Source organism: Panthera leo, chromosome A3 (assembly GCF_018350215.1).
Source record: "Panthera leo isolate Ple1 chromosome A3, P.leo_Ple1_pat1.1, whole genome shotgun sequence".
Taxonomy (NCBI): domain Eukaryota; kingdom Metazoa; phylum Chordata; class Mammalia; order Carnivora; family Felidae; genus Panthera; species Panthera leo.
Window position 1 is genome coordinate 15056344 of NC_056681.1, and position 27226 is coordinate 15083569.

Sequence of the window (27226 nt, forward strand, 5' to 3'; positions counted from 1 at the left end):
TCTGCCCAGCGCTGCGTCCTGGCCGGCAGCGAGTGAACCCCATGTCGTCCTCGCAGGCTCCAGAGGACCAGCAGGGCGGCGGCGATCCCCCCGGGGACCTCCGCAGCGTCCTGGTTACCAGCGTGCTCAACCTCGAGCCGCTAGACGAGGATCTGTTCAGGTAGCCGGCCGCATCTGGCCTGCACTCCCCCCCCCCCCCCCCCCCATTGGGACAGAGGCTTCTGATCTCGACTGCCGCCACCACGTTGCCCCCTCCTCATAGTCTCCCGGACGAGGATGGGCTCTGCGCGGGATGCAGGCTCTGCATCCTGCGGTTGGGAGAGAACTTATCCCTGAGACGTCTGGCTTCGCTGCCCTAGCTTCCTCCTTCTCCGCACCAGGTCGGCGCAGCCCCATCCCCAGGAGGTCCTAGCAATCTGGGCAAATTAAGTGGTGGCCTGAGATAGCCTTCTCAGCAGCCTCCCTTGAGGAGTCATGTCCCTGGGGAGCCAGCCCCCAAAGGGCGGGGACTTGTCCAAGTGCACGCAGCTGATCAGGTTTAAAACTTAGAAGCAGCTGCTTGCGTATTCGTTGTCCCTTTCCTCTTACACACCTTATCCCCTCCACCACTAGGTGGGGTCTAGTAGCTCATTACTCATTCTGGGGCCTGAGCCAGTTTCCTTCCCAATGCTATTTAAATTCTCTCTGTAGCTAGGGATTTAATAATTTTGGCCTTCAAGGCTTTTCAGAAGCCATCTTCGGGTGTTAGCTTCCCTTCCCGTTACTGAAGAATTACAAAAAACTTCCTGGAGAGCTACTTAGATTGCGTGATATTAAAAAAAAGTCTAACCTTGGGCTGCGCTGGGCTGGGCTGGGTGATGGGAAACTGGAATTTCGCCTCTGGGGCCTCAGTTTCCTCCCCGGTGCACTGAAGGGCTTCGATTTGAAGTCTGAGGGCCCTTTGAGCTCTAAATCTAGTTCTTGGGAGAACTGGGCTGTCCCAAGTTGAGAGATGTAAGTGGCAGGTCTCAGTGCAGTTTACCCCCAGCTCTTGGGGTTCATCTTCGCCCTCACACGACCTTGAGGGGGCTTCTGCCTTACCCTGGAATCAGCAGTGGAAGAAACACTGGACTTGGGGGGAAAAGACGCAGATAGTGCACAGGAATGGTAATGTTTAAGTTGTGTGACCTTGCTCAAGTCACTTTCCCTCTCTGATCCCTGTTCTCTGTGTAAAATAAGGGCATTGGTTCCTTGTCCTTAACCGAAGCCCAGAAGGGTTGAGCAGTCTTGAAGACCCTGAAGTTGTACGCTGTGTGCAGAGTAAGGGAATTTGCTTGGGAGAAGGGTCCATGGCTCTCACTAGATTCTCGAAAGGATCCCAGACTCCAATAAGGCCGAGAGATCCCGCCCTATAGGCTCAGTGATGGTCGCAGGATTTGGTCTGGTCCCCAAGTATTTCCTGCTTTCCCCTCTCCCCACAGAGGAAGGCATTACTGGGTACCCACAACCCAGCGGCTGTTTGGGGGTCAGATCGTGGGCCAGGCCTTGGTGGCTGCAGCCAAGTCTGTGAGTGAAGACGTCCATGTGCACTCTTTGCATTGCTACTTTGTAAGGACAGGTAAACTACCCCCCTCCCTGTCCCCAAGCCAACCCTGATGGTCCATTAGCCACTTCTTCCTGGACTTGGGGGGCTGACCTAGGAGAAAGAGGGAAGGAGGGGGAGGGGGAGAGAGAGACTGTTAGTTGATTCCTCTCAGGGGAGCCTAGAGAGGAGCAAAGCAGGGGGCCAAGAAGAGTGTTGGACCTCACATCTGCTGAGATCACGGAGTACCTGTTTTCTGGGGCAGAATGACTTTGTTGCTTAACTGCTCCCTGCAGGTCTTTTGTTCTTCGCTCTTTACACACCTTCTGGTGCCAAGTACTGTCCTGGATCCCCAGAGGGGTGCTGTCACCTCTGCTAGTTCAGCAGTAGGCAGCTTGGCTTGGAGAAGAGAGCACCAGCCTGCAAATCAGGAGACCTTGGGTCTGGTTTCAGCTTTGCCACTAACGTGCTCATCCATCTTGAGTGAGGTTACCCCCCCTCCCCCCTCACACCCCCACTCCCACCCCTCCTCTCTGCCAGGCTTGGTTCTTCCCACCTGAAAAATGGAGAAGGGGAGGGGCCTAGTATGAGATCCCTACAGCCGCTTACGCTCTGGAATCCAAAGAAGGAGGGAGGGAGTAATCCTTTAAAACCCACGCTTTCTTTTGAGAAACATAAACATCTCACCTTCCCTCTCTTTCCCTCACTCCTAAGGCAGATGCCTGAAATTTTGAGTCCCTGTCTTCTGCACAGTCTCATCAGCTGTGACGAATTTACGGAACTTTATAATATATGATTTATGTTAAAACAGTAGTGAGGTTTCCCCCTTCATGTTACAGATACAGTTACAACTCTTTTAAAGTTTATTTATTTTTGAGAAAGAGAGTGCGCAAGTGGGGTAGGGGCAGAGAGAGAATCCCAAGCAGGCTCCACGCGGTCAGCGCAGAGCCCCATATGGGGCTCGAACTCAAGAACTGTGAGATCATGACCTGAGTCAAAATCAAGAGTCGGACGCTTAACTGCCTGAGCCACCCAAGCACCCCTGCAGATATAGTTACAATAGTAAGTATCCCTTTTTTTCATACTACGTTCTCCTGCTGCCGCTCACTCCCTATCCTTGTGCTGCCTGTCCCTCCCTGACAGTCATTGCTGTAGAGTATTTGAATACTTCCTGTGGGGTCAGCCCTGTTCTCACCTTCATGCTAGCTGGGAGCAAATGTGCTCTTACTTCTTCAGTGGAATCGTAAGCTCCAGAAGTGCTACACTTACGCTTTCGATATCGTAACCCTTCTAGCCCAGTGCGACAGTTTTATTTTGTTTTGTGGCAGTGGGAGCATTACCTGATCCCTCTGAATGGGCCTCTTTCTCTTGTTTCTAAAGAATTTTTGGTCTTTGTGAGTAAGTAAAGTATCCAGTGCAGGGCCTGGGCTGTTGCTGGTTCTTTTTTGATGAGGAACTTATGGGAATAACTAAAATTTGCATGATACAGTGCATAGCTATGTCCATTACCTTGTTTAGTCCTTAAAAGTAAACACGAGGGGTGGGAATTCCTGCCACCATTCCACCTGTAAGGAAACGGGGACCAGGAGAGGTTATGTAACCAGCTCCCACAGTGCTCAGGGAGGCAGAGCTGGGATTTAAATCCAAGCTCCACACTCTTTCCTCCTCCTTTGCTTTTCTCTTTAACTCTTGGGAGATCATTCCAAACCATGAGAGAGCTACCAGGTCCTGGGGAAAGGATCCTTTTCCTTGGAAAGTCTCTATCCAGGGAAAGCATGAAATGAGACATGCCCATGCTACTGTTTTAAAATAATCATCAATTATTTGTGTCCCTACCTGCTTCTTGAGAGGCTGCAAAACAGCTTAAAATAATTGGTAGTGGGGTGCCTGGGTGGCTCAGTCACTTAAGCGACCATCAGTGCACAGCCTGCTTGGGATTCTCTTTCTCTCCCTCTCTCTCTGCTCCTACCCTGCTCTCTGTCTGTCTGTCTGTCTCTGTCTCTCTCAAATAAATAAATAAACATTTTAAAAGAAAAAAAATGGGGGCGCCTGGGTGGCTCAGTCGGTTAAGTGTCTGACTTCGGCTCAGGTCATGATCTCGTGGTCTGTGAGTTCGAGCCCCACTCGGGCTCTGTGCTGGCCACTCGGAAACTGGAGTCTGCTTCAGATTCTGTGTCTCCCACTCTCTGCCTCTCCCCCACTCGCACTCTGTCTCTCTCAAAAAAAAAAAATAAACATTAAAAAAAATTAAAAAAAAAAGAAATAATCGGCAGCTATTACAGGACTATTGAAATAGAAGTCAAGGGACAGGAGGCTAGTAACAGGATTTGGAAGAAATGATTGTGTTAAAAAAAACTAAGCTAAGGCATATTGTGGTTCGTTCTGAGCTTCCTGGCAGCAAGGAAAAATGGGAAGCTCTCTTACTAGTTTGTGATGTGACCTCTTACTGGTTCCAGTAATGATGGTTCCATATTTTTAACTTCTTTCTTTTTTTTTTTTTAAGTGAGCTTCACGCCCAGCACAGAGCTCACTGGGGGGCTTGAACTCATGATCCTGAGATCAAGAACTGAGCTGAGATCAAGAGTCAGACACTTAAAATGACTGAGCCACCCAGGTGCCCCTCAATATTTTTAAATAAAAGATGCTGGGGTGGGGGTATTGTCCTTGGCTATTTATCCTATCAATTCTTTGTCTGAAAAACCAGGAAAGGGGCACCTGGGTGGCTCTGTTAAGCGGCTGACTCAGGTCCTGATCTCACGGCTTCAAGCCTCACATCGGGCTCTGTGCTTGACCACTCAAAACCTGGAGTCTGCCTCAGATTCTGTGTCCCCTCCCCCCCCGCCCCTCCCCGCTCGCTCGCTCTCTCAAAAGTAAACATTAAAAATATTTTTTAAAAACCCAGGAAAGAATGACAGTTTAATTTTTGTTTGATTTGTTTATTTTTTTAAGGATGCTCTAGAGAGGTATAAGAATGTTGTATAGGAGTCATCTGACTTGGTATAGGTTTAGAGCTTGGTGAATCTAGAGTCCTCACACATGAATCTGTAAAGGACCAGATAAAAAATATTTTAGGTTTTGGGGCCCCTGGCTGGCTCAGTCTGCAGAGCATAGAACTCTGGATCTCAGGGTCTTGAGTTCAACAACCCATGTTGGGCATGGAGCCTACTTGAAAAAAACATTTTAGGTTTTGTGGGCAAAAGCAACAACAGACAGTATGTAAACAAATGGGCTTGTCTGTATTCAAACAAATGTTAATGGCATCAGCTTCCTCATCTATTCAGTGGGGATAGAACTTTGCATGGTTATTGTGAGACCCACCTGACAAAACCCGCCTTAATTACTAATGTCACCTGGCACCCACCAGTCACTCCTGCAGCCGACAACCTGTTGACTCCCTTCCTTCAACACATTCCAGGGCCTACCTGCTCTGTTCCAGTAAAAATGTCCAAGAACTCATTGACACCGAAAGGGAGATCACTAGTAACTGAAAATAGTGCCTTTTAGCTGCAGCCTAAGGGTAGGGTTAAGGATTTTTTTTTTTTTTTCTTTTTTTAAGTTTGTTGGTAGGGAAAAGGGAAAGGAGGGTTCCTTTCCAGCACCTGAAATCAGACTGCGCATGTAGCTGTTTCCAGGATCTGGACTCTTGGGAGGCCCTTCCTAAAGGCCTTTGACCTTGAGGAGCCCCCACCCTTCGGCAATGCCCGGCAGCAGCCTGCTGAGCAGACCGGCCAGCTTCAGACGGTGATGTCTACTGCTGTTGGTTGAATGAGCCTCCGGTGCCCCGTTGGCTCCCCATTTGGATGACGGTGGAGGAAGCGACGCTTCCTGAGACCTGCTCCTTTCATCTGAAAATTGAAAATCATCCCCAGGACGTCTCACTGCCAAGGCGTCAGAGTTCTCCAACATCGGCCTGACTCAGGCACGGAAGAACTTCAGGGACACCAAGGAGATGCTCCTAAAAACCCTCCAGACTAGCTTGTTGAGGGCTAATAGGCCTCAGGGCAGGGCCAATGGCTTCCGTCCTACACTGGGGATGCAGACATCCAGAAGAGAAGGGCCAAGGGACTGCTATTTCCACCTAAGATGAAGTGACTGGCCGATAGTAGGCTTCTGAGGGACGAATAGTCAAACAGACAATGGCCAGACCATCTATAAAAATTGGATTCTGGTCCCCAGTTGGCAGCAAGCAGCACAGGAAGCCAACTTAGTGTCTACACATCAGACCTGTAGGAAGTCAGACCACCGTCTCTAGCAACCGGCACAGGAAGCCGGACCATAGCCCCTAGAATGATCAGCCCCAAACAGCCAAGACTTTATTAACAGAGATAACTTCCCTAATTTTTGTCCCCACTTCCAACTTAGGACCAACCAGAGAAAGCCAAATATGCCCTGTTTCTAGTTAGCTCCCTACGGACTTCCTGTGCCGACAGCTTCCGATCGTGGCATATGGTGTATCTTTTTTCACTATAATGCTTTCCCACTTCTCTGCCTGCCTTTGAGTTTCTGCCACACACAAGTGATGGTGGCTGACTCCCTTGCTATACTAAACTCTGAATAAATAGCTTCAGCTTGTTCTTAGAAAACAAAAAAGGCAGCAGGCCAGAGTTACTGACCTCTGATCTAGAAGAATAGTATTGGGCTCACGACAAGATCCCAGTCACAGATGAAGCAAGACAAAAGCGGAGATTATTTAGTTTCTTTAACAAACACTTAAAGAGCACTTACTCTGTGCTGGATGTTCTAAACACTTTACAACTGTGGCTAATCTAATTATCATTAAAATACTGAGAGGGATAAGCACTGATGATCCCTATGTAGAGAAGGGTAAAATGCTCAGAGAGGTTGAATGATTTTCTCAAGGCCACACAGTGAGTGGCAGGGCCAGGATTTGAATGCAGGGAATCTGGCCATGCCCCTCTGTCCTGTGCTGTTGAGAGAGGGGAGCTCCACTTGTCCCAGAGCATCTGGATGACAGGGTCTGGTATTGTCCCTGTATCCCCAGTACCTAGGCCGTAGCGGACCTCAGTCAGTTGCTGCAGAACAGAAAAGGAATAAAGAAGGAGTAGCAGAGGGGCCTGTCCAGCCATTGTGATGATGACTTGTCCCGTGGGGCTTACTTGGGCTCACTGTATCCTTGTGCCCACCGCAGGGGACCCAAAGGTGCCGGTACTGTACCAAGTGGAGCGGACGCGAACAGGGACGAGCTTCTCTGTGCGCTCCGTGAAGGCCGTGCAGCATGGCCAGCCCATCTTTATCTGCCAGGCCTCCTTCCAGCAGGCACAGCCCAGCCCCCTGCAGCACCAATTCTCCATGCCCGCTGTGCCCCCACCGGAAGAGCTGCTTGACCATGAGGCCCTCATTGACCAGTATTTAAGGTGAGAGACCTGGAGGCTCCAGGGCAACTGCTGCCGTCACCTGTTAGTGGGTCGTAGAGTCCATTTTAAAACTCTAGGGGAAAAAAACCCATATATGTGTATGTATGTGTGTATATGTATGTATATATGTATACGTATATGTACAACGTGTGTATACATACATAGAGGGAGGGAGAGAGAAGGACCAGGAAAGAAGATATTGGAGCATATCGTATAGGGTGGGTAAGAACCCTTTTGTGAAGCTTTAGTTTCAGTTGTGTGTGTTGTGGAGTGTGCGAGTAGGTGTGCATGGGCAAGTGTGTTGGGTCACGATGTAAACACAGAGCTTAGTGATTCAGCCAGTTCAGGTACTGTTGCAGCTTTACTGGTTGCGCAAATACTGAAATACTTCTGTAATTACTTGGTGCGTCCCTTCCTGGTCTCTCAGTGATCCCTCTCCTCCTCTGGGGTCACTCGTGATCCAGCAGCCCAGGAGTTCATGCCGGGCAGGGGTGACGGACCCCGCTGCCTTTGCCTTCGTGGGTGCTAAATATTTTGAGTATCGCCTGGTAAAATATATTTCTTACTTGGATCGTAGCTAATAAAGTTGGAAAAGTGCTGGGGCAGGGGAGAGAGCTCTGGGTCCCGACACAGGACAGACACAACGGATTCTGGCCGGGTCTGTGCCTCTGATAGCGCCCTCCTGCTGTGCGACTTTGCCTGACGCCCCAGCCTCTCAGAGCCCTGCTTCTTCATGTGGAAAATGGGAATGGTCATGTTTGTCCTGCCTACTTCACAGCTGTCTCATAAGGAGGGCTCCCATGTCTTGTGCTGCACGCTGGGGACATAGCACGGTATTGATGGGATGGATGTGGGTGTTATCTTTTGGTAAAGGCCTGGGTTCAAGTTTAGACTCTTTCTGCTAGCTCTGTGAGTTTGCGCAAGTTGCTTTCCCATGCTGAGCCGGTGCCCACAGTTAGGAAATGTGCTAATCATAATTCCTCCCTCATAAAGCTGCTGTGAGGATTAAGTGAGGTAAGAGACAATAAGGTACTCAGTGAATGCTCCATAAATTGTAGACACACCACTACCGACAGAGAGGAATAAGCAGAGAGCCTGGTCTGCCGTCAGAGCTCAGAAACGTTTGCTGAAATAAAAGGAGGACGTTGTTCTTAAGGGCCCGTAAATCTAGAGCTGTGCAGTCCAACAAGGAAGCCACTAGCCACAGGTGGCTGGCGGCTTCTGTGGTGGAGAGTGCAGGTACAGAACATGCCATCGTCACAGGAGATCTGTGGGAGGGTGCCCTCGAGGGTGGGGTGAAAGTGGAAATACTGGTGAAGAGCACCAGGGCTGGTTGTTACTGTCACTAGAAATGGGCTCCTCCCCTGTGGGGACACAGTGTTCCCACTTGCTTAGGGTAACTCAGTCCAAGTTGTACAGCCTGTTTCTGAAAGTTGAGAATAGTGAAGTAGTTAAGAGCATGCGCCACACTGCCTGGGTCCGGACCCTGCCTTCTCCACTTGCTGAGCAAGCTACTTGGACCGTCGGGGGCTTCATGCATTTATCGGATCGGGGTGATAATAGCATTGTCTCACGGGGTCGTTGTAAAAAGTGAGCGTACGCAAAATGCTTAGAACAGTGCCCGTTATGGGGTACACCTTGGTACTCCGGTAGCTACTGTCATCATGTACCTTTTGCAGATGGGAAGATAGGCCCAGAGAGGTTACTAACTTGCCAAGGTCACGTGGCTCCTAAGTGGCAAAGAAAGGATTCACACACTCTCCTTCTCTGCCTGCCAGAGAGGAGGTGAGCTGTGGGGGAAAAAGTCAGGAGACCCTGTGGAGGACCGAGGGGGGTCACAGAGGCAGCTCAGAGAGGCTCTCCCCTCCCCCTTTACTTTCAGGGACCCCAACCTCCAAGAGATGTACCGGGTGGGACTGAACCGAATTGCTGCCAAGGAGGTGCCCATTGAGATCAAGCTGGTAAACCCACCGATCCTGAGCCAGCTGCAGAGCAAGGAGCCCAAACAGATGTTCTGGGTGCGAGCCCGGGGCCATATTGGTAAGAGGACCCCAAGGACTGGAAGAAAACACTCTCCAGGGGTCTCGGCCTGTACCTCATATGCCCTGTGTGGTGCTGGGCATGTTACTTCCCCTCTCTGGACCTGTTTCCTTGTCTGCATGGTGGGGAGTTGGCTTAGCTTCTCACCGGGACCCTCTCGGCTGCTTGTATGAGGAAAACGGGGAGGGGACTATAATCATCCTGATGTCGGCCCTTTCTGGGGAAGGCAAGGTACCTTGCTGGTTCTTCTCCGGGACCTCTGCTAACCATACGGTGCCTCTGTGCAGGCTGGAAGAAGATACCCCTTAAAGGACCCAGTGAGGGAGACCTACGGAGTGAAGACTGGATTTCAGTCTTCACTCACCCCTGTCCTCTGCCCATCCCTGCTGCCTTTGTCACCTGCCACACACACACACACACCCCGTAGGCCAGGTGCCCTAATACAGTGAGTAGTCTACACATCTGTGTGTGGCAGCCCCTCTCTGCCCCCTGCCCCCCTGCAGGTCCTGAGCTGTAAAGCCCAGGAGCCCAGGGCTGATGGGGCTGGAACGTGTTGCAGGGCAGGGCGACATGAAGATGCATTGCTGTGTGGCTGCCTACATCTCGGACTATGCCTTCCTGGGCACAGCACTGCTGCCCCACCAGTGGCAGTGTAACGTGCACTTCATGGTCTCTTTGGACCACTCCATGTGGTTCCACAACCCCTTCCGAGCTGACCACTGGATGCTCTATGAATGCGAGAGCCCCTGGGCTGGTGAGTATGGGGCCACCAGGACAAGGGTGCTGACGTTGGGGGGCAGGAAGCCTGCTTTCTGGGGTGATGCTGCCCTCCGCCCCCAGCCTGTGGGGCACTGCACATGTCACTTCCTCTCCTGCCTCCTCTAGGCTCTGACATTCTTCTCTTCAAAAGGACAGGGTGAGGCTTGAGACGGGACACCTGTTCAGCTTAATATCTGTAACAGGCAGAAGGTACTAGAGACCCGGTTCTAGTCCAGAACTACTTCAGATTTTCTGTGTGATCCTGGGCAAGTCCCAGCACCTCTGTGAGCCTCAGTTTCCCCATCTGAACAAATAGGGTCCCACGAGCAGTGGTATCTGAACCTGGTGGCCCATCAGACTGCCACTTGGGGGAGCTTTTTCAAAATAGGTTCTCAGATTTTACCCTCAAGATTCTGACTCAGCAGGTCTTGGATAAAATCCAGGAAACTATTTTTGAGAGGCTCCCTGAGCAATAGTGCTGATTAGCCAACCTGGTTGGGGTCAGGGCCTTCGGTCGTCTCTGAGGGCTCCACCACTTGGACACTGTTAGTGCGCAGAGAAGCCCAGACTCGTTCATCAGTGCCTGGTCTCAGAGCCCTGGGCTCCTTTCTAGGGAACTACTTTTCAAAGGAAGAAAAGCCTCGCTTTGTAAAACAGGGACAAAACTTAAGGGATTCTATATTCAGGGAAGGGGGTACTCTCCAGTACCAACAGTATCACAATACAGGATCAACAGCCTTGCAGTTAGGACACTTGGGTTCGGTTTGGCCGGCTCCTTATGGCCGAGTTCCTGAGCCTCCCGGGACTTTGCTGTCTTCATCTGGAAAATGGGTGAGGCCTGTTTCACTTGGCTACTATGAGAACTAAGTGAGCTCTACTCTGTGTAGGGGAGACCAGCAGCTCCCTTCAGAACCTTCCAACTCAGGCCCAGGGTTAGCAGGGGAATCTCTAAGCAGGGAAGGAGGGGTGGCCAGCCCTGATGGCCCCAGGCCCTCCCTCCACCCCCTTCTTCCTGCTAGTGGGGTGGGGGCAGTGTGGGAGTCTTTTTCATGAACCACCCTGGAGGACCGGTTTCATTTATTAGAAAGGGAAGTGACAGGTTTGCTACCACAAGTGGCCAGGGTGGGTGGCTCGACCCGGCCAAGCTACTGACCAAGACTGTCCTCAGAACTCCTCCCCCGTGATCTTTTTGAGGAAGCCAGTGAATATGTGAAAGTGCTTTCAAACTGTCAAGTGGGGTTCCCACAGGAGTTACCCCCAGGGACCATCCATAATAGGCTCATAAAGGGGCACCTAGAGATTGGAAGAGGCCACAACACTCAGTGTGCCCTTGTATGGGGCTGTCAGACCAGTTGCACCCTTTTCAAGAAGCACATTATGCTGGGCTGTGAAGGAGCGAGAAGGTCATTCTCACCCTTCTCCTCACCCGCAGGTGGCTCCCGGGGGCTGGTCCAAGGGCGGCTGTGGCGTCGTGACGGCATCCTGGCTGTGTCCTGTGCTCAAGAGGGCGTGATCCGAGTGAAGTCCCGGGTCTCAGAGAGCAAGCTGTAGCCAGAGGTACCAGCTTGGCCTGGGGCTTCTCCCCCAATTCCTGAGGCAGGAATTACAGTCAAGGGCTGGGCCTTCTGTCCCCAAACCCAATAAAGAGACCAATGCCACTGGAGCTGCTGGCCTTTAATTCCCCCGGGCCAGGCTGCAGCTCTGCTCCAGCCCTCAGCTCTAGGACTCCAGAGGCAGAGTCCCTGGCCCTCTGGCCAAGGAAGAGGTGACACTGACCTACCCTGGGGCATCGTCCCCAGACATTCATGAGCTGGAGAGGCTGCATCCGGCTTCCTCCCTGCACCATCCCAGGGCAAGCCCCGCCGAAGCTTGTCCTGAGCCCAGCTCGACAGAAAGAACATATTTCCTTGGTTTGCTACAAATTCTTTGTAGGACTTACAGGGGTTCCCAGCACCCCCTACCACTTCCCGACTGCTGTCTGTGTCCTTACTGCCCACCCCCATCCCCCATCCTGGGGCAGTGCCTCTCCCCACAGCGGCAGTAAGTCTAGTCCAGTACCTCCTTGATGAGCAATTCTTTGAGACTGGGGGGTGGCGTGGGGGTCAGACCTGCTTCCTGCAGGGCCTGGAGGCGGGCCTCTGATTGGCGTTTGTCCAGGCCCAGGCGCCAGGAGAGCCGCACGTGGGCCTCCAGAAAGGGTGCCAGCAGAGGGTGGGGGTTCTTATCCCCCAGCAGTTGCAAGGCCCTCTCACAGCACGCCCGGGCCTCCCCAGGGTCCTCCAGCTCCTGGTGGCACACAGCCAGCCCAGCCAGGGTCAGCAGAGGGCGGTCTGGGCCCGAGGGGGTGCCTAGCTGGGTCTGCAGCTGCCAGGCATTGGCCCAGAGTGCCAGAGCCTCACGATAGAGGCCAGTGCAGGTGAGGCTCTGTGCCCGTCGCAGCTCAGGCAGCACGAAGAAGTCCTGCAGGTCCGGGGCATGGCGCAGCTCGGGCACTGCCTGCAGGTGGCTCAAAAACTGCTCGAAGGCCCGGCTGCGGCGGGCGATGGTCTCCGCGGTAAAATTCCGGCGCAGGCGCTTCCGGGGGAAGGAGATGGCGGCCATGGGGCCCCGGAACTGTCGCTGCAGGTTTCGGTGCAACCGCTCAAAGTCCGAGTAGCGGCGAGAGATCTGGGCTGGCTGGCGATCAGGTGGCCCTGGACCCATCACGGCGAGGGTGTAGAGCTGCGGGGAGGGTGGGGTCAGGGCAGGTGTGAATTGTCCATGTACCCCTCCCCACACCCGCACTTCAAGCTCTGTTCCCCCACCTCTCCCCTTAGTCCCTGAGACTGGGCCCAGGAGGGTGGGAGCTGCTGGGGCAGCAGCTAGGGAGCCCAGTCCCATCTTACCTGAGGCTCGTCTGAAATGACCCAGGCCCAAGGCAGCACGGGGAGAGAAAGACAGAGATGAGCTTCAGTGCCTAGAGCTGCCACCCCTTTTGTCCCTTCCAGGGAGCACTCCCTTCCCATAGGGTAGTTAGCTCTTCTGATAGCCTCTCTGGAAAACCAGCGGTGAGCTGAAACCCAGGCGACTTTCTTGGGCCTCTGAAGCAACCTTCAGGACCAGCCTGGGGCTTTGCTCCACTCTGGACACAGAGCCCCCACCTCCTTAGCTAGGTTATTCCAAACTGGCGGAGAGGTCTTCAGACAGCCCTGGTAGCGGTCGTTGTGAAAAGGACATTGGGCACTGCACGAACTCCTGGGCAGCTACTCCCCTGGAGGTGTGTATCCTCAGGCAAGGCAGTGCTCCCCCTTGGGTCCGCCCTCCTCTCTAGTGAACGAAGCACTGGCCTAGGTCATGTCTACTCAAGTGGAATGTGTATAAATACATGTTGGTCCTGAGATTTTAGGTGCTATGTGCTGGAGTAAATAACACTGCATCAGAGACAAGAGGTGACTCCCCCTAATTTGAATCCTGACTACAGATTAAGAGGCTCTCAGTTTGATTTTTAAAATGCACTTCTCGGGGCGCCTGGGTGGCTCGGTCGGTTGAGTGTCCGACTTCGGCTCAGGTCATGATCTCACAGTCTGTGAGTTCGAGCCCTGCGTCGGGCTCTGTGCTGACAGCTCAGAGCCTGGAGCCTGTTTCAGATTCTGTGTCTCCCTCTCTCTGTGACCCTCCCCCGTTCATGCTCTGTCTCTGTCTCAAAAATAAATAAAAACGTTTAAAAAAAAATTAAAAAATAAAATAAAATAAAATAAAACGCACTTCTCCAACACGTCTCATCTCCACCTTGAGAAAAGTGCTAGAAAGCAAATCTCCGGGCAGAGCCTTCGGGCAATAGCATTCACACAGGATTTAATGACACGGTGTCATTTTTCACGGATTTTATTGTATTAATTTTTATGGTTCTCTTTATGGCAAACAAGGCTTTCCCCATACGGTAGAACTTTAAAATCTTTTGAACTTGTTTAAGACGAAAAATGTTAAGCAAGGAGTGGTACAAGTAGCATTTAGCCAGGACAAGAATTGTGAAGGTGGTACTGGAAGGACCAGTGTCTGAGAAACACGGGGCAGGATGACCGTGAAGCTGAGAACCTGAACACGGATTAATCTAGCATAATGCTGAGCCACCAGACTTAAAAAGGGGGATTAGTGAGCATCAGGTGTTGAAGGCACACCAACACCAAACCCAGCCTTTTCTCGAATTTGCTCTGCGAAACTGCCAACATTACAGCCACCTCTGGTCAATTAGGCTTGCTTATTCTATACTTCTCTGGAAGATTCAGTGTACAGTAATATTTTAAAGGATTAAGAAGTTTAACCTTGGGGTGCCTGGGTGGCTCAGTCAGCTGAGCATCTGACTTTGGCTCAGGTCATAATCTCACAGTTTGTGGGTTCGAGCCCCATGTCAGGCTCTGTGCTGGCAGCTCAAAGCCTGGAGCCTGCCTCAGATTCTGTGTCTCCTCTCTCTATCTGCCCCCCAACCCCCGCCCCGCTTGTGCTCTGTCTCTCGCTCTAAACAATAAATGAACATTACAAAATAAATTAAAAAAAAAAAAAGTTTAACCTTAAAGAAATTTATTTTATTCTTCAATTCTGCTTTCCCAAAACATATCGACTGCAAATTTTTTTTTTTTTAATTTCTTTTCTTTTTCAAAGGAATAATTGTTAACATTCCCGGAAAACAATTTCCTGCAGAATACACTTCAAGAAGCATTGGTCTAAAATGACCTCCTTATATTTATCTAGCTTTAACTTTTAGTTTTTTGGCAAAAAGAAAACATTTTAGATCCATTATCTCATCTGACTCATCAAACACGTCCCCCCAAGTCTCACAGCTGGGAAATGGCCCAGCTGGGATTGAAACCCAGGCCAACCTAATTCCACAGCCTGTGCTCTTAACCCCCAGAAGTTAAGTCAGGATTTAGGGTCCCCACTGGACAGAGAAGGGGATTTGTCTCCCCAGACACGGGTCAGGACCTATCCTGCTCTTCTTAACCCCCAAAAGTTAAGTCAGGATTTAGGGTCCCCACTGGACAGAGAAGGGGATTTGTCCCCCCCAGACACGGGTCTGGCCATCCTGCTCTGTCTTATCATTCTCTTCCCAGAGTCCCACCCCCACCATGCTGCCCAGCTGCTCCTCGGGGTCCCTCTCCTGTGCATGACGCCTGGCTGGGACTTTTGCCACTTAAGACTAGATCATCAGAGGCATCCCTGCTCCAACTGGAGCAGGCACCCCACGGGCGTGGCCCCTGTTTACTAACAGCAGCGGAGAGGAATGGAGAGAGGCCCAGATGTGGGACAGTGCTACAGGCCCCTTTCCTGCTGAGTCAGAAATGGAGGAGGGTGGCGAAGATGAGGGATGTCTGAGGCAGGGAGCTGCCACTGCCCAGACTGGCCAGGTCGGGCTGGGGCTCAGGACCTGGCGACCTCATTCTCCATGTCAGTTTCTCCTTTCCACAGCAAGGAAAACAGACTCCAAGGCCTTCCCCCACACTGCTTTTCATCCTAACCCCACCTACCCCCTAAATCCAGCCCTCAGAACAACATCATGGGGTACAGTGTGGGTGCCTGGGAACTGGGTTGTAAGGATGCCACAACAGGCCCTACCTGGATGCCAGACATTTCCAAGCCAAGGTCAAGTCATAATAATAGAGGTGCCATTTTGTCAAGCACTTCATAATGCCAGGCACAATGCTAAGGGGTTGCTTTCTGTGCACTGTCTCATTTAACTTCTGCAACTGCTCAGATGAGAAAATAGCATTATCAAGGTTACACAACGCACCGAAGGTCAAACAGCTGGTAATAAGTGGGATCTGAATCAAGATCTGGATCCAGAACCCTTTTTTTTTTTTTTTTTAACCACTAACCAATGCAACTTGGGTTTCAGGTCTAACCCAGATAATATTTTTTCCTATGTATCTTGTATTTTGCTACAGTCTGCAAAACCTAGGGTTGGGGGGCACACACCCTAGTTCTCTTTAGTCTCAAAACCAGGATGGGGGGCAGGTCCATAATCCCTCAGAGAAGCTAAATCATTTGCCTGAGGACTTGCTCAAGTTATATCTCCTTTCTGGCCTCAGTTTCCCCATCCCTAAAATGAAGTGATCCTTTAGAACTACACAGCCAGACTGCCCCCTTCAGGAAGTTGGAGTCTCCCCTACTTAGCCAGAGTTCTAAACTCACAGCCCAGGGGTTCCTGGACCCTCACTCACCACGTACTTGGAGGGCGGGTCCTTGACCACGTTGGCGCTGGTCACCTCGAAGAGCAAACGCTGGGGAACCAGGGTGTTCCGGGACTTCTTCCAGAAATCCTGCAACTGCCTTGTGAGGGGCTGACTGCCCCGCTGCCCATCAGGTGGGGGGCTTCGTTCTGCATGAGCACATCACCAGTTACATCAATGGGCCTGGGGCTAAGGTCGACATAAACCACATGCAGTAACCTCACTCATCCTCCCGACAGGTGAGACAGGCTTTATCTCCATTTGACATAAATGTAAACCGAAAGCCAGGGAGAGGTCTGGGGCCAAACACCGCGCCTAGCAGAGCAGACGGTCGACTCTAAATAAATATTTCCACCCCCCAAACATCGCGAGCACATTGTTCGTATTTGTACATCCGGATCCTGTACATTTAATGCCCGCAGCAACCTCGAGATGGGAGTGATTTCCCCCATTTGACACGAGGGAAAACTTGGCTCAGAGAGGTGTTGTGATTCTCTCAAGGTCACACAGCCAAGAGGTGGCTGGGGTGGAGGCCTAATGGAGCCCCAGGTCCCGCCTCTGTCCTCGGGAACTCGCCTGCATCTTCCCCCGACGCCCCGTCCCCGGCGGGCAGCGGGTCGGGGCCAATGTCTCCGTCGTCCTCGTCGTCCTCCTCCTCTTCGTCCTCGGCGCTGGTGAAGCTGAGGGTGCCGCTGAGGCGGGAGGACAGGCCCTCGGCGTCGTCGTCCTCTAGCTCCGAGCTCTCCGGGAACTGCTCGGCCTCCGGGCCGGCCGCCGCCTCCCCCGGGCTGTCGCCGGCCAGGGCGTGCCGCAGCCGGTGCAGGAGCCGTGAGGCCATGGCACCCTGGGGGGAGCGCGCGACGCTGGGGCTGGGGCCGGGGCCGGGGCCGGGGAGGGAGGGAGACCGCCCCCCCCAACCGCGCGAGAAGGGGCGGGCCCAGTCAGGGGAGGGAGGGAGGGGCGCCGCGGAGGCCCCGCCCCTGCCCGTTGGGGGTCCTGCGAGCCCCGGGCGTCGCCTGGCGTCGTTTCCCTCCCACCCACGCAGCCTAGGGCCGAGCTCTGCCGGGAGCGGCTGGGACCCTCCCCTTGTCTCTTTCGCCCCTTGGCGCGTCTCTCCCCCCGGCGCCCGCGGTGCACCCAGAGGCGCGCGGTCCCCCGGGGTCCGAGTGCAGTCCCGGCAGCTTACCGAGGCCGGCCGGGCTTCCCCGGGCTCAGGCCGCTCCGAGCGCCGCTCCGGCCGCTTCCTGCCGCCGCCCCGCCCCCGGCCCCGCCCGCTCCCCGGAGCCTCCCGGGAATCCCGGGCCTTTCGCTCCGGGAGGGACTTGGGAATCCTGGGTAGGCCTGGGCGAACCCGAGCCTCCTGCGGGATCCTACCCAATCTAAGGGGGCTCACGCCCTCAGTGAAACCTCCCGCTCGTCCCGAAGATCCCGTCTGTCCCGGTTGGCCCCAATCTGTCCCACAATCTCCACCCAGCACTCTTAACTTTCCAAAGTCATTATGCCACCGTTGGAAGCCCATCTCTCTGGTGAAAAATTTGAGGCCAGGAGAAGACACGTGATCTGAGTTGGAATCTGGCCTCGATGAGCCTAGGTTTTCTCCTAAGTAAAACAGGAATAATTAAAACTAGTACTAATTTTTCAGCCTTTGAAAGGGCACTGACTGGTTCAGTGCCTGGCACAGAGCAGAGGCTGACAGATTGATCAGTTACATAGTGATTATTGTTTCCATAGTGTTCTCAGGTTCTTACAATTTCATAATTTCATTTGAGCCTCACACATAGGAAGTAGCAAACGGGGAAGTGAGATCCAGAAAGGCAGAGTTACTTGCCCAGAGTCACACAGCTTGCCAGAGGTTTCTGAGTGTGGGGCCTTGCAGCCTAGGTCTCCTGAGTTCCTAATACTGGTTTGGTTTTGTTTTTCCCCCCCCCCACACACGGGAGGCGTGGTAATCTCAGCAGCTCTTCTAAAGGGCTGGCTGTGTTTCATCTTTTACCAGGAGGTCAGCAGGAGGGAGAATTTATTGTCACTTCTTGTCAAAAGCCCAAACTATCAGTCCCTAGCAGGGCAGATATTGTTGGTTATACAATTAAACAAATAAAATCTCTCTGACAATCGTTCCTACCCTTTTTGAATGGCACAAGAGAGAGGTGGAGGGAAATCGCTTTGAATGGAAAACATACTCCCTGCCCCGCTATGTGCAGAAAAGGCAGGGCTTTCATTTGAGGCTCCACTGTGTCCTACATCCTGTTCTAGGCACTTTATATGGGGTCACATGTCACACTCAACCTCTTGGGGGAGGGGCTGTTATTGGACAGTAATGGTCCATTTTCAGCATGAAGAGGCAAATTGACCTCCCCAAAATCCAGAGCTAGGAAATAGGGGAGCTGGGATTTATGGCCAAGTCTGTGTAATTTCAAGGCTCTAACTACTCTTCATTCAGCTTAGCAGTAGGGTGTTGGGGCAAAAAAGGCCCCCTTCATTCATTGATTGATTCAACACTCACTTGTTCACCAAACACCAAACAAGAATATTAAGTTGTATTTTGGCATGTTTCACAAGTCTGGGTACAAGGCAGGTGTTCAAAAAAACCATGGGTTGTCAGAAATCTGGTTTGGCACTTCTATTTTACAGATGGGAGGTCTGAAGGTCATGAGGGGAAGGGACCTACCTTGGGTCATACAAACAGGACCAGAACTAGATCTCCTGATGTCTTGTATCCTCCACTATACTTGGATTCTGTGTAATATCTCCCCATAGCCTCCCTGAGAGATGGTCATGGAATTCCTGATTGCATACATTCAGTAACAGGAAGCTCATTATCTCCCGAGGCTTTCCGTTCCTGTTATTATTCAACCACGACAGTTAGGAAGTTCCTTCTCATAACCAGATGTCACCCAGTTCAGTTAGTCTTATGAAGAACAAGATATTTATTGAGCACTTGCTAAGTGCCACGTGCTGAGGTGCTGGGGAATGCAGTGATGAACAGGTAAGTGTCTCTGGTCCACGGAACTCAGAACAGGTCATGTCATGTGGCATGCTCAGGGATATGATTGAAGAAACTACCAGAAAACCACCTTGGACTGCTTTGGCCCGGGTAGAGGAGGAGGGATCCTGAAGGAAGTGATGTTATTTTTGATTTGTATTTTTTTTTTGCAACTAATCTCTACACCGAACATGGGGCTCGAACTCAAGATCCCAAGATCAAGAGTCGCATGCTCCACCGACTGAGCCAGCCAAACACCACAAGGAAATGATGTTAAAGCGGAGAAAGACGGGGATGTCTGGGTGGCTCAGTTGGTTAAGTGTCCGACTTCGGCTTAGGTCATGGTCTCATGGTTTGTGAGCTCGAGCCCCACATCAGGTTCTCTGTCAGCACAGATCCTCTATCCGCCCCCCCTCTGCCCCTCCTCTGCTCGTTCTCTCTCTCTCTCTCTCTCTCAAAATAAATAAATTAACTTAAAAAAATTTGAGAAAGATGACAGGGAAGTAGGCAGGTGTAGAGAAAGAAGACAGAATTACTGGCAGGAAAAAAAACCCAGCATGTACAAAGACCTGAAGGCTAGAAAAGGTGGTGTTTGGAGCCCCATTTTAGTCTGACCAGAGCAGCAGGCAAGATGTGGAGGAAAGGGGATTGGGATTGGAAGGGTCAAGGGGAACAGATAAATTCGGACCTTCTGTATTTCCCTGAATAAATGAAAGAACAAATCAGGGAACAAATGATTGCTGAGGGTTCCACACTCTGTTCCAAAGGAATCCTGCAGTTCCAGGGCTCACATCCAAATTGGAATCCCCTGGTGTCGCTGCCCCTTGGCCCTCTGCCTGGACAGGGGAGGCCTTCTGTAGCCTGGCCTAGCTCCACTGAGCTTTTCTTGGGAATGTCTATAAATAGAGGAAGATGGGCTGGGCTGCCACTGTCCGTCTGCCTTCCTTGGAATCCAGCCTCCTTTCACTGGCCCCAGGCTCTGTGCTTAGTTGTCTTAGTGCTCTTTCTGTTGACTTAGCCACTGTCCACAGCATCACCTACCCCTCCGACATCCACCCTAGGCTCTGTGGATTCTCGGGGTGGACCCCCTCTGGACTGGACTCGCTCTGCACATCCCTTCGCTCTCCAGACGGCCAGCTGAGCTGCTCCAGACTTCCTCACCGAGCTCTAGGAATGGGCCAGCTGCCCCTTTACCCACGTAGAGAACCTGCCCCTAGTCCTCTAGTCTCCCTCTCCCTCAAAAAAGTGAATCCCAAACATCTTTTCCCTGGAGAAGGTGTATTTGAGAGATGGATCTGCTTTATTTCTTTTCTTTTTTCTCTTTTAAAAATTTTTAGATTTATTTTGAGAGAGAGAAACAGAGCACGTGAGTGAGGGAGGGGCAGAGAGAGAGAGGCAGAGAGAGAGAATCTCAAGCAGGCTCCTTGCTATCAGCACAGAGCCCGATGTGGGGCTCGAACTCACAAACTCTGAGATCATGACCTGGGCTGAAGTCAAGAGCCCCACACTTAACCAACTGAGTCATCCAGGAGCCCCTTGGGAACTGCTTTCAGAGTTTATTTCTCCTCCAACTACATACCCATTTCCCGGACCCCTCCATAGATTTCTTATTTGGATAGGACTTCCCTTGAGGATTAATAAGAATCACCCAACATGACTATAGACCTTTACGATTTACAAAGGTCCCCCGGGAAAAGGGAGTAATAATAGCTTCTATCTCAGAGGATGAGCACCAGATGAGATCACGTGGTTAAAATGCTTAGCACAGAGTGTGGCACGTCGTAGAGGTTCACAAACCGTGGCTGTCACTTCCTCCTCGCCCCCTCCCCTGCCTTCTACCATGGTTCAAAGACAGGACATTCCACTTGCCAAGCATCAACCCTCTGGAGCTGGCACAAGCTAGGTGACTTGTACCTGGGCCCCCGTTTACCGTGGTCTCTCTGTGAGGGAGGTTATGACCGTCCCCATCTCCGTCTCGCAGAGAAGGAAACTGAAGCTCAGAGTGGCATCGTCACCTGCCTAAGAGTGCATGGCTTGCAGAGACAGGATTTGGATCTTGGGTTTTAGACTTCAAGTTTTGTTCTCTTCCCAGTCTACCTTGCTGTCTCACTTGTCTGTCTTCTGATTGTCCTTACCCATCTTGGAGCAAACATGATTCTTGAGCAGGGGCTTGCTAAGGCGGTGAGCGGGGCGGGTTCTCCTCCCAAGAATCTAGGACATCAAGGCCTGCCACCTGCTCAGAGGCTTAAATTTCTCTGCAAGGGCCCTTGGCTAAATTAGGTAATGGGCTAGGACTCTGGGATGGGGCGGGGGTTGGGGGGGAGGCACTCACTGACCCCAGGATCTGATTGGCTGGGGCAGCCAGTCCTGGGGAGCAGGGAGGTGGGAGGGGAGGGAGCCCCTACAAATCCTAGGGGCTGGAGCAGGCCAGGGCAACTTTGGGTGGTGGAGTGTCTGAGGCGGTGACCTACAGCAGAGGAGGCCCTGTGACTAGCAACCATGGTAAGGACAAGAAAGGACTTCAGCCCTTTGCTTGCTGGAGCACCTCTGGACCTCTCCCAGGCCAGATCTGGGTGCTCTGTAGTTCAGTAATTGGATGTTTGAAGATGGACCGTGAAGGTTCCTGGAGCCTGGGTGTCTAGAAGGAAGCCTGGGGAAGAAGCCCTTGGACTTCTCCAGAAAGGGGAGGGCTGGGATGTTCCGGGTATTGCCAACTCCCTGCAGACCTGAGGCTTTGGCAGTGTTGGTCATGGAAGTGTGAGGGGGTCCTAGCTTGTCTCTCTCATGGTGGGGACTCCGAGGGCCAGAGCGAGTCACCCAGTGAGCCAGTGGCAGGGGTGGGCTAGAAGTCTTGCCAAACCTTCCTACTGCCAGTGAGAGAAGACTCTTCTGGAAGAGGGGAGGTCTGCAGGGTCTCAAGTCCAAGAGCTTCAAGGGTGAGGAGAAGGGGCAGAAGAGGACAGACCCCAGCCTCTCAGAGGGGGGTTCTAATCTGGGGCTGTCATGTCAGCTGAGGTCCCCCACCCCACTTCACTTCAAGGGGTAACTAGACCCTGGAGGACAGCTGCTGTGGCCCACGCCAGACTAAAAATAGCCGACTCTCCTGCATGGACAAGGAGGAGGGAGGAGGGGAGGGGGGGGCAAGGAGGAAGGCATCAGCCAGCCCGCCAAAGAACACCTTGGCCACCTCAGCCCCTCCTCCTCACCAGCCTCAGTCCAAAGCCCCATAGCCAGTTGGCTTGGCTTGCATGTGGCCAGATCCCCTCTCTCGAAATCTTACTTTCACCTCCACAAGGCCCCCATTATATTCGGCCCAGCATGAGTGGTATTTACTCCGATGACTGAATGATAAGAAGGAAGCTTAAAATCTCCATCTCCGCAAGTTCTTGGAGGGGAGGGATGCTGTGTCTGAATCTTCTTGGTTTCAGTGCCTATAGGGTCTTTGGCCTGATGGGCACTTAGTAGGTGCTCAGCGACTTTGCGTTGCATTATTGTTTATTTGAGAACATACGTTTATTGAGCACCTATTACAGTGCCAGGCTCTGTCAGGAGCTAGGGAAAAGTGGGAAATCATGCTGGAACAGTGCTGGCACTTTACAAAACCCTTTCACACCCCCAATGCTATCTCATCTCTGAGAAGCTGCTGAGAAGAGATAAAGTTACAATAAGTGACTTGCCCAAGGTTAGTGGGTTAGGGATTCCTGACCTGGCATCTGACTGGCAAGTTTGAAGACCTTGGGCGTAATCCGTTTTCTCCCTAGCCCTTCATAACTGGGGCCAGGTGCTGTGAGAACATGCAGAAGGTGTTGCTAGTTTGGCCTTGTTCTTCTGGAAGACCAAAGGGCACTGACAGAAGGGGGTTAAAGAGAATGGGGTTGAGACAAGAATGAGCTCGGGGGTCTGCCCCTTCTTCTCTCTGACTCTGCGTCTTCTGCAGACGGACCAGCAGGCAGAGGCCCGGTCCTACCTCAGCGAGGAGATGATCGCTGGTGAGTGCAGGTGGGCGGGCGGGCTGTTGGGGGGATGTGTGCTGGGCAACGGTGTTGGAACAGGGTGGGAGACAAGGTGTGAGGCTGACAGTCCAGGCAGCCCCACTTCGGTCTTCTGCCTCGTTCCTCCGGCAGAGTTCAAGGCCGCCTTCGACATGTTTGACGCTGACGGTGGCGGGGACATCAGCGTCAAGGAGTTGGGCACGGTGATGAGGATGCTGGGCCAGACACCCACCAAAGAGGAGCTGGATGCCATCATCGAGGAGGTGGACGAGGATGGTGAGCTGCTGGCCCTCCAAGGCAGGGCTGGGACGGTGGCGGGAGAGGTGGGCATCCAGGGCTCAGGCTCACTCACCACCTGCTCCCCACAGGCAGCGGCACCATCGACTTCGAGGAGTTCTTGGTCATGATGGTGCGCCAGATGAAAGAGGATGCGAAGGGGAAGAGCGAGGAGGAGCTGGCCGAGTGTTTCCGCATCTTCGACAGGTGCACTGGGGGCCTGGGAGCCGAGAAGGCGCTGGGCTGGGCGAGTCTGGCCGGCCGGGCACTTACATTCTCGGAGTGGGGTGGCGGTGAGGGAGGGGAGGCGTCGACGTGGCCAGGGCAGCTCGCCCCTGCCTGTCCTGAGCCCTACGCTGTCCCTTCGCTCCAAAGGAACGCAGACGGCTACATCGATGCGGAAGAGCTGGCTGAGATTTTCAGGGCCTCCGGGGAGCACGTGACGGACGAGGAGATCGAATCCCTGATGAAAGACGGTGACAAGAACAACGATGGCCGCATTGACTTCGACGGTGAGGGCCGCGAGAGCTTGGTGGCGGTGGGCCGGGGGCCGGGGGGCGCGCCACGCGGGAACGTCCGGGGCGTGGCACCCACATGAACGTCCTTGGCTTTGTGGGCAGGGTGGGGAGCTCTCGGCGGTTTTGTGCAAGATTTCCTCCCCTCTCCTTCCCCGCAGAGTTCCTGAAGATGATGGAAGGCGTGCAGTAAGAAGTCGGCTTCTCCCCCGCCCCGACCGCGCGTCCCTCGGGCCCGGGCGGTGCCACCCCGCCCCGTCCCACTCTCCGCCCCGGGAGGGAGGCGCGGCCCCTGCTGGCTCTGTGTCCAGAAAGAATAAAAACAGACGCTGAGAAGCACGTAGCCTGAGTGAGGGGAGGAGAAGGGGGGTGGGTGTCATGGCCCGCCGGGCTGGGCGGTGGCCCAGGGCGCCAGCCGAGCGCACTTGGGATCCGAGGAGGGGCGACCCGAGTTGCCTGACGCGCCGACGCGCTGGTCAGGTTCCCGGCCGGCTCCTGGTAGCTGGCGCTGGGCGTGGGCAGCTCGGCCGACGGGCTGCGGTGGCGCCTGGCGCTGGAGGAGGGTGGCCGGGGCCTTGGGGCTATCGGGGTGAGTGAGGGTGCCCGGGATGGGGGTAGGGTGAGGGCGCCGCAGGCGACCGAGGCCCCTTTCCTTCCCTACCGTCCCTCCTTTCTGGAGCCTTTTTGGGTCTTTGGTGCAGACTGCCGGGCTGGGGAGGGAAAGGGGAGTATCCCTCCGTTCCAGGCAGCATTCGTTCCTGCTTGACTTTTTCTACTTCGTCTGTTCTGACATCTTCGTCTCCACCCTGGACCCCTGCCTCCAGCCCCGGCCAATGGGCTCAACACACGGCCGTCAGCACGATGGAGCCAAAAGAAATCTGACCTTGCTCCTCCCCCGTTGAAAGACCTTCAAGGCTCCCCATTGCTTCTAGAATCCAATCCAAATTCCTTTCCCCTCCTTCCCTCCCCTCTGGGCTCCAGTCACGCTGGGCGATTTGTCACTCCTGCCCTGGACAGTGGGGGTGCACTTTCAAGCCTTCTGGCTTTTGCTCCTGCCTTCTCCCTCCTTGGAATGCCCTTCCTCCTCTAAAAAGCCTGGCAAGTTTCTCAGCCCAGCTCAGATACCACGTCAAAGATACCAGGACCCAGCTCAGATACCACCTTCTCCCTTGATCCCTTCTCCCACTGGCTGTGCTCTGGCTTCTGTAACTCTTTGTGCACGACTCGATCACAGCAGGCAGCAGGTCAAAGCTAATGCCGTGCAGTGGTGCCTTAGCTTTAGAGGCAGGGTGCCTCTGAATGAGTTCGAACCCTCACTGCCATGACAAACCACTCCGTAATTCAGTTTCCTACTCTGTAAAATGGGGATAATGAGAATCATCACAACCTTGCAGGGTTGTGAGAACAAGTTAGTTTGTTAGTGCAGAGCGCTTAGAACAGAGTGTGACACGTACTAATGCTATTATTATTTTTAAATGTTTATTTGAACAAATAAGTACATTCGAGAGCCCAACGTGGGGCTCGAACTCTCGAACGGTGAGATCCTGACCTGAGCCGGAGTCAGACGCTTAACCCGACCGAGCCACCCAGGAGCCCCACTAACGCTGTTATTAATGTCACTACTACCACGTTGAAACCCTGACTGGTGCGGTTATTCATCGCTACAGTCCTCCCTTTCCAGTTCCTTCGTGTTCTTGGCTCCCCTTTCTGAGGCATTCATGTTTCCCAGTTTCTATTTCCAGCCGGGGTCAGCACTCATCACCAGGACCGCTTGCTGTGTGCTGTGCCTTGCGGGCCTGTCTGATTGATGCACATAACCCTAGAGGCAGGCAGAGGCTGTTCTGTCCGTTTTACAGCGGAGGAAGGCGGTGACGTACCCGGGCACACACATGTGGAAACAGGAGCAAGGCTCTTAACTGTGGCACCACCTGCCTGTGGACAGTTCTCCCTAGCTGCCCTTAGAACTTCACACCCGTCCTGCTCTAATCTGATAAATTCCCCATCTCAGAGATGGCACCCTGGAGTTCTGGAGCCGCCTTCCCACCCGCGGTTTGCTCTGGTCTGCTGCTTTCCTTCTGTCTCCTTACTCTTTTATCCGTCCTCTCTGAGCCCGCTCAGTGTTGTGACTCAGAACAGTAGTTAACCTCCTGGCCGTTCCCTCCCCTCAAGGCTGCCAGAAGCAGCTTTCTGACACCAAATCCTACTCAAGGCTTTATTAGGTGCCTCAAGGTAAAGCCCCTGTATTTTATTATTTTTACTTTTTTAAAGTTTATTTATTTTGAGAGAGAGAGAGTGAGAGAGAGGACTGAGAGCAGGAGGGCAGAGAGAGAGAATCCCAAGCAGGCTCCATGCTATCAGCAGAGTCTGGCGTGGGGCTCGAACTCATGAACCATAAGATAATGACCTGAGCTGAAACCAAGAGTCAGTCGCTTAACTGACTGAGCCGCCCAGGTGCCCCAGAACCTTCTCGGTAAAGGCCTTTAATTTAAAGGCCTTACAAGCCCTTTGCGACCTGACGTCCATGCCACTATGCCACTATTCCATACTGCTGAACTTCTTGCTATCCAAGGAGTGTGCTCCCTTCCTTATCCCTCCCTCATGGCCCAGTCCATTCTCCAGAAAGCCCTCCTTGACTCTCCTGGTCTTTGTTAGGTGCCCCACCTCTGAGCTCTCATAGTACCCAACATCTAAGGAGGGCTTACCACATGCCAGGCACTACTCTAAGGTCTGTCTGTCCTATGAGGTAGCTACTAATATTGCCATTTTACGGAGTGGCTTAGTCTAAATGTACGCAAGTAACAGGGAGGGGTGTGGGGATTCTAACGATCGTTCTGCCTGTGAGGCCTGAGCTCCTAACCACCACTCTTATGGCACTTATTCAACCCCCACTCACCTGCCTGTCTGCCCCCTGACCTTCAGCCTCTGAGGACAGGACTGTGTTTTTTCCCCTGCTTGATCCCCAGCCCCAAGCATAGGGCTTGTACTGCAGGCGCTCAGTAATGGTATGGGGCGAATGGGAACAATACCTTCTCCGTCTTGTTGCAAGTGCCAGAAACCTAAATCAAATGGACTTAAACTAAAAAGGGATTTGCTGGCTCACGAAACTGGGATGCTGAGGCGTCAGCTGGAGGCCAGTCTCAATGTCACCTCCATCTCCCAGCTACTGGTCTCTGCTTGGCTTTCTCCCATCTGCAATTGTCTGCACCAGCTGCCCGGACTCCCTCCTCTTTTAAGCAACCCTATTAGTAAAATCATTTTACTTTCTCCCAGGGATTAATTCTAAGGAACACTCTGATTGGTTCTGAGCTATAGTCCACCCCTGTGACTGACACAAGGCAGGCCATGTGGCCATCTGGGTGGCCCAAGAATTGGATCAAGGACCACGGGGAGAAGCCTCCTAATGCAGACAAAAAAATATACCCGCCTTGGCCAGCGTTTAGTAAGGATCATCTCAGTGCTACTTTCTGAGCTGTCTTCTTAGACATCCTCTAGTCACGTATTTTCAAAGTTGAGAGAGCCTCA

At 52.9% G+C, this 27226-nt stretch overlaps 3 protein-coding genes across 7 annotated transcripts; 2 read left to right on the forward strand and 1 right to left on the reverse strand.

Moving 5' to 3' along the window:
* Positions 1–28: 28 nt before the first annotated feature.
* Positions 29–11398, forward strand: ACOT8 (acyl-CoA thioesterase 8). 3 transcript variants are annotated; one of them, XM_042930823.1, is made up of 7 exons: positions 29–160; positions 1461–1597; positions 6711–6936; positions 8819–8976; positions 9536–9730; positions 10463–10566; positions 11168–11398. In XM_042930823.1, exons 1-7 carry the CDS (start codon positions 42–44, stop codon positions 11246–11248), a joined length of 1020 nt encoding a protein of 339 aa, XP_042786757.1. In that variant the 5' UTR covers positions 29–41; the 3' UTR covers positions 11249–11398. The 3 variants fall into 3 exon arrangements, with proteins under 3 accessions (XP_042786757.1, XP_042786758.1, XP_042786759.1); XM_042930824.1 differs by lacking the exon at positions 10463–10566; XM_042930825.1 differs by lacking the exons at positions 9536–9730; positions 10463–10566; positions 11168–11398 and adding an exon at positions 9264–9473.
* Positions 11389–17192, reverse strand: SNX21 (sorting nexin family member 21). Of its 2 annotated transcripts, XM_042930821.1 has the most exons (4): positions 17125–17192; positions 16515–16782; positions 15930–16087; positions 11389–12456 (listed from the first exon to the last, which is right to left on the reverse strand). In XM_042930821.1, the coding sequence occupies exons 2-4, from the start codon at positions 16774–16776 to the stop codon at positions 11782–11784; spliced, it is 1095 nt and encodes a 364-aa protein (XP_042786755.1). In that variant the 5' UTR covers positions 16777–16782; positions 17125–17192; the 3' UTR covers positions 11389–11781. The 2 variants fall into 2 exon arrangements, with proteins under 2 accessions (XP_042786755.1, XP_042786756.1); XM_042930822.1 differs by having other exon boundaries at positions 16515–17157.
* Positions 17193–22710: 5518 nt separating this feature from the next.
* On the forward strand, positions 22711–24020 carry TNNC2 (troponin C2, fast skeletal type). Of its 2 annotated transcripts, XM_042930114.1 has the most exons (5): positions 22711–22910; positions 23046–23189; positions 23282–23396; positions 23565–23701; positions 23866–24020. In XM_042930114.1, exons 1-5 carry the CDS (start codon positions 22808–22810, stop codon positions 23895–23897), a joined length of 531 nt encoding a protein of 176 aa, XP_042786048.1. In that variant the 5' UTR covers positions 22711–22807; the 3' UTR covers positions 23898–24020. The 2 variants fall into 2 exon arrangements, with proteins under 2 accessions (XP_042786048.1, XP_042786047.1); XM_042930113.1 differs by having other exon boundaries at positions 22711–23189.
* The last annotated feature ends 3206 nt before the right edge of the window (positions 24021–27226 follow it).

Bases quoted from the DNA above. Each gene is read 5' to 3' on its own strand.
- TNNC2 (XM_042930113.1), top strand. From the start codon at position 22,808: ATGAGCTCGGGGGTCTGCCCCTTCTTCTCTCTGACTCTGCGTCTTCTG. The intron at 23,190-23,281 runs GTGAGCTGCTGG...TGCTCCCCACAG, and splicing joins CGAGGAGGTGGACGAGGATG to GCAGCGGCACCATCGACTTC. The intron at 23,397-23,564 runs GTGCACTGGGGG...TTCGCTCCAAAG, and splicing joins TGTTTCCGCATCTTCGACAG to GAACGCAGACGGCTACATCG.
- SNX21 (XM_042930821.1), bottom strand. From the start codon at position 16,776: ATGGCCTCACGGCTCCTGCACCGGCTGCGGCACGCCCTGGCCGGCGAC. The intron at 16,088-16,514 runs GCGAGTTCCCGA...GTGCTCATGCAG, and splicing joins GGCGTCGGGGGAAGATGCAG to AACGAAGCCCCCCACCTGAT. The intron at 12,457-15,929 runs GTGAGTGAGGGT...CCCTCCCCGCAG, and splicing joins ACCCGCCCTCCAAGTACGTG to CTCTACACCCTCGCCGTGAT.
- ACOT8 (XM_042930823.1), top strand. From the start codon at position 42: ATGTCGTCCTCGCAGGCTCCAGAGGACCAGCAGGGCGGCGGCGATCCC. The intron at 1,598-6,710 runs GTAAACTACCCC...TGCCCACCGCAG, and splicing joins TTGCTACTTTGTAAGGACAG to GGGACCCAAAGGTGCCGGTA. The intron at 10,567-11,167 runs GTGAGGCCTGTT...CCTCACCCGCAG, and splicing joins TGTCTTCATCTGGAAAATGG to GTGGCTCCCGGGGGCTGGTC.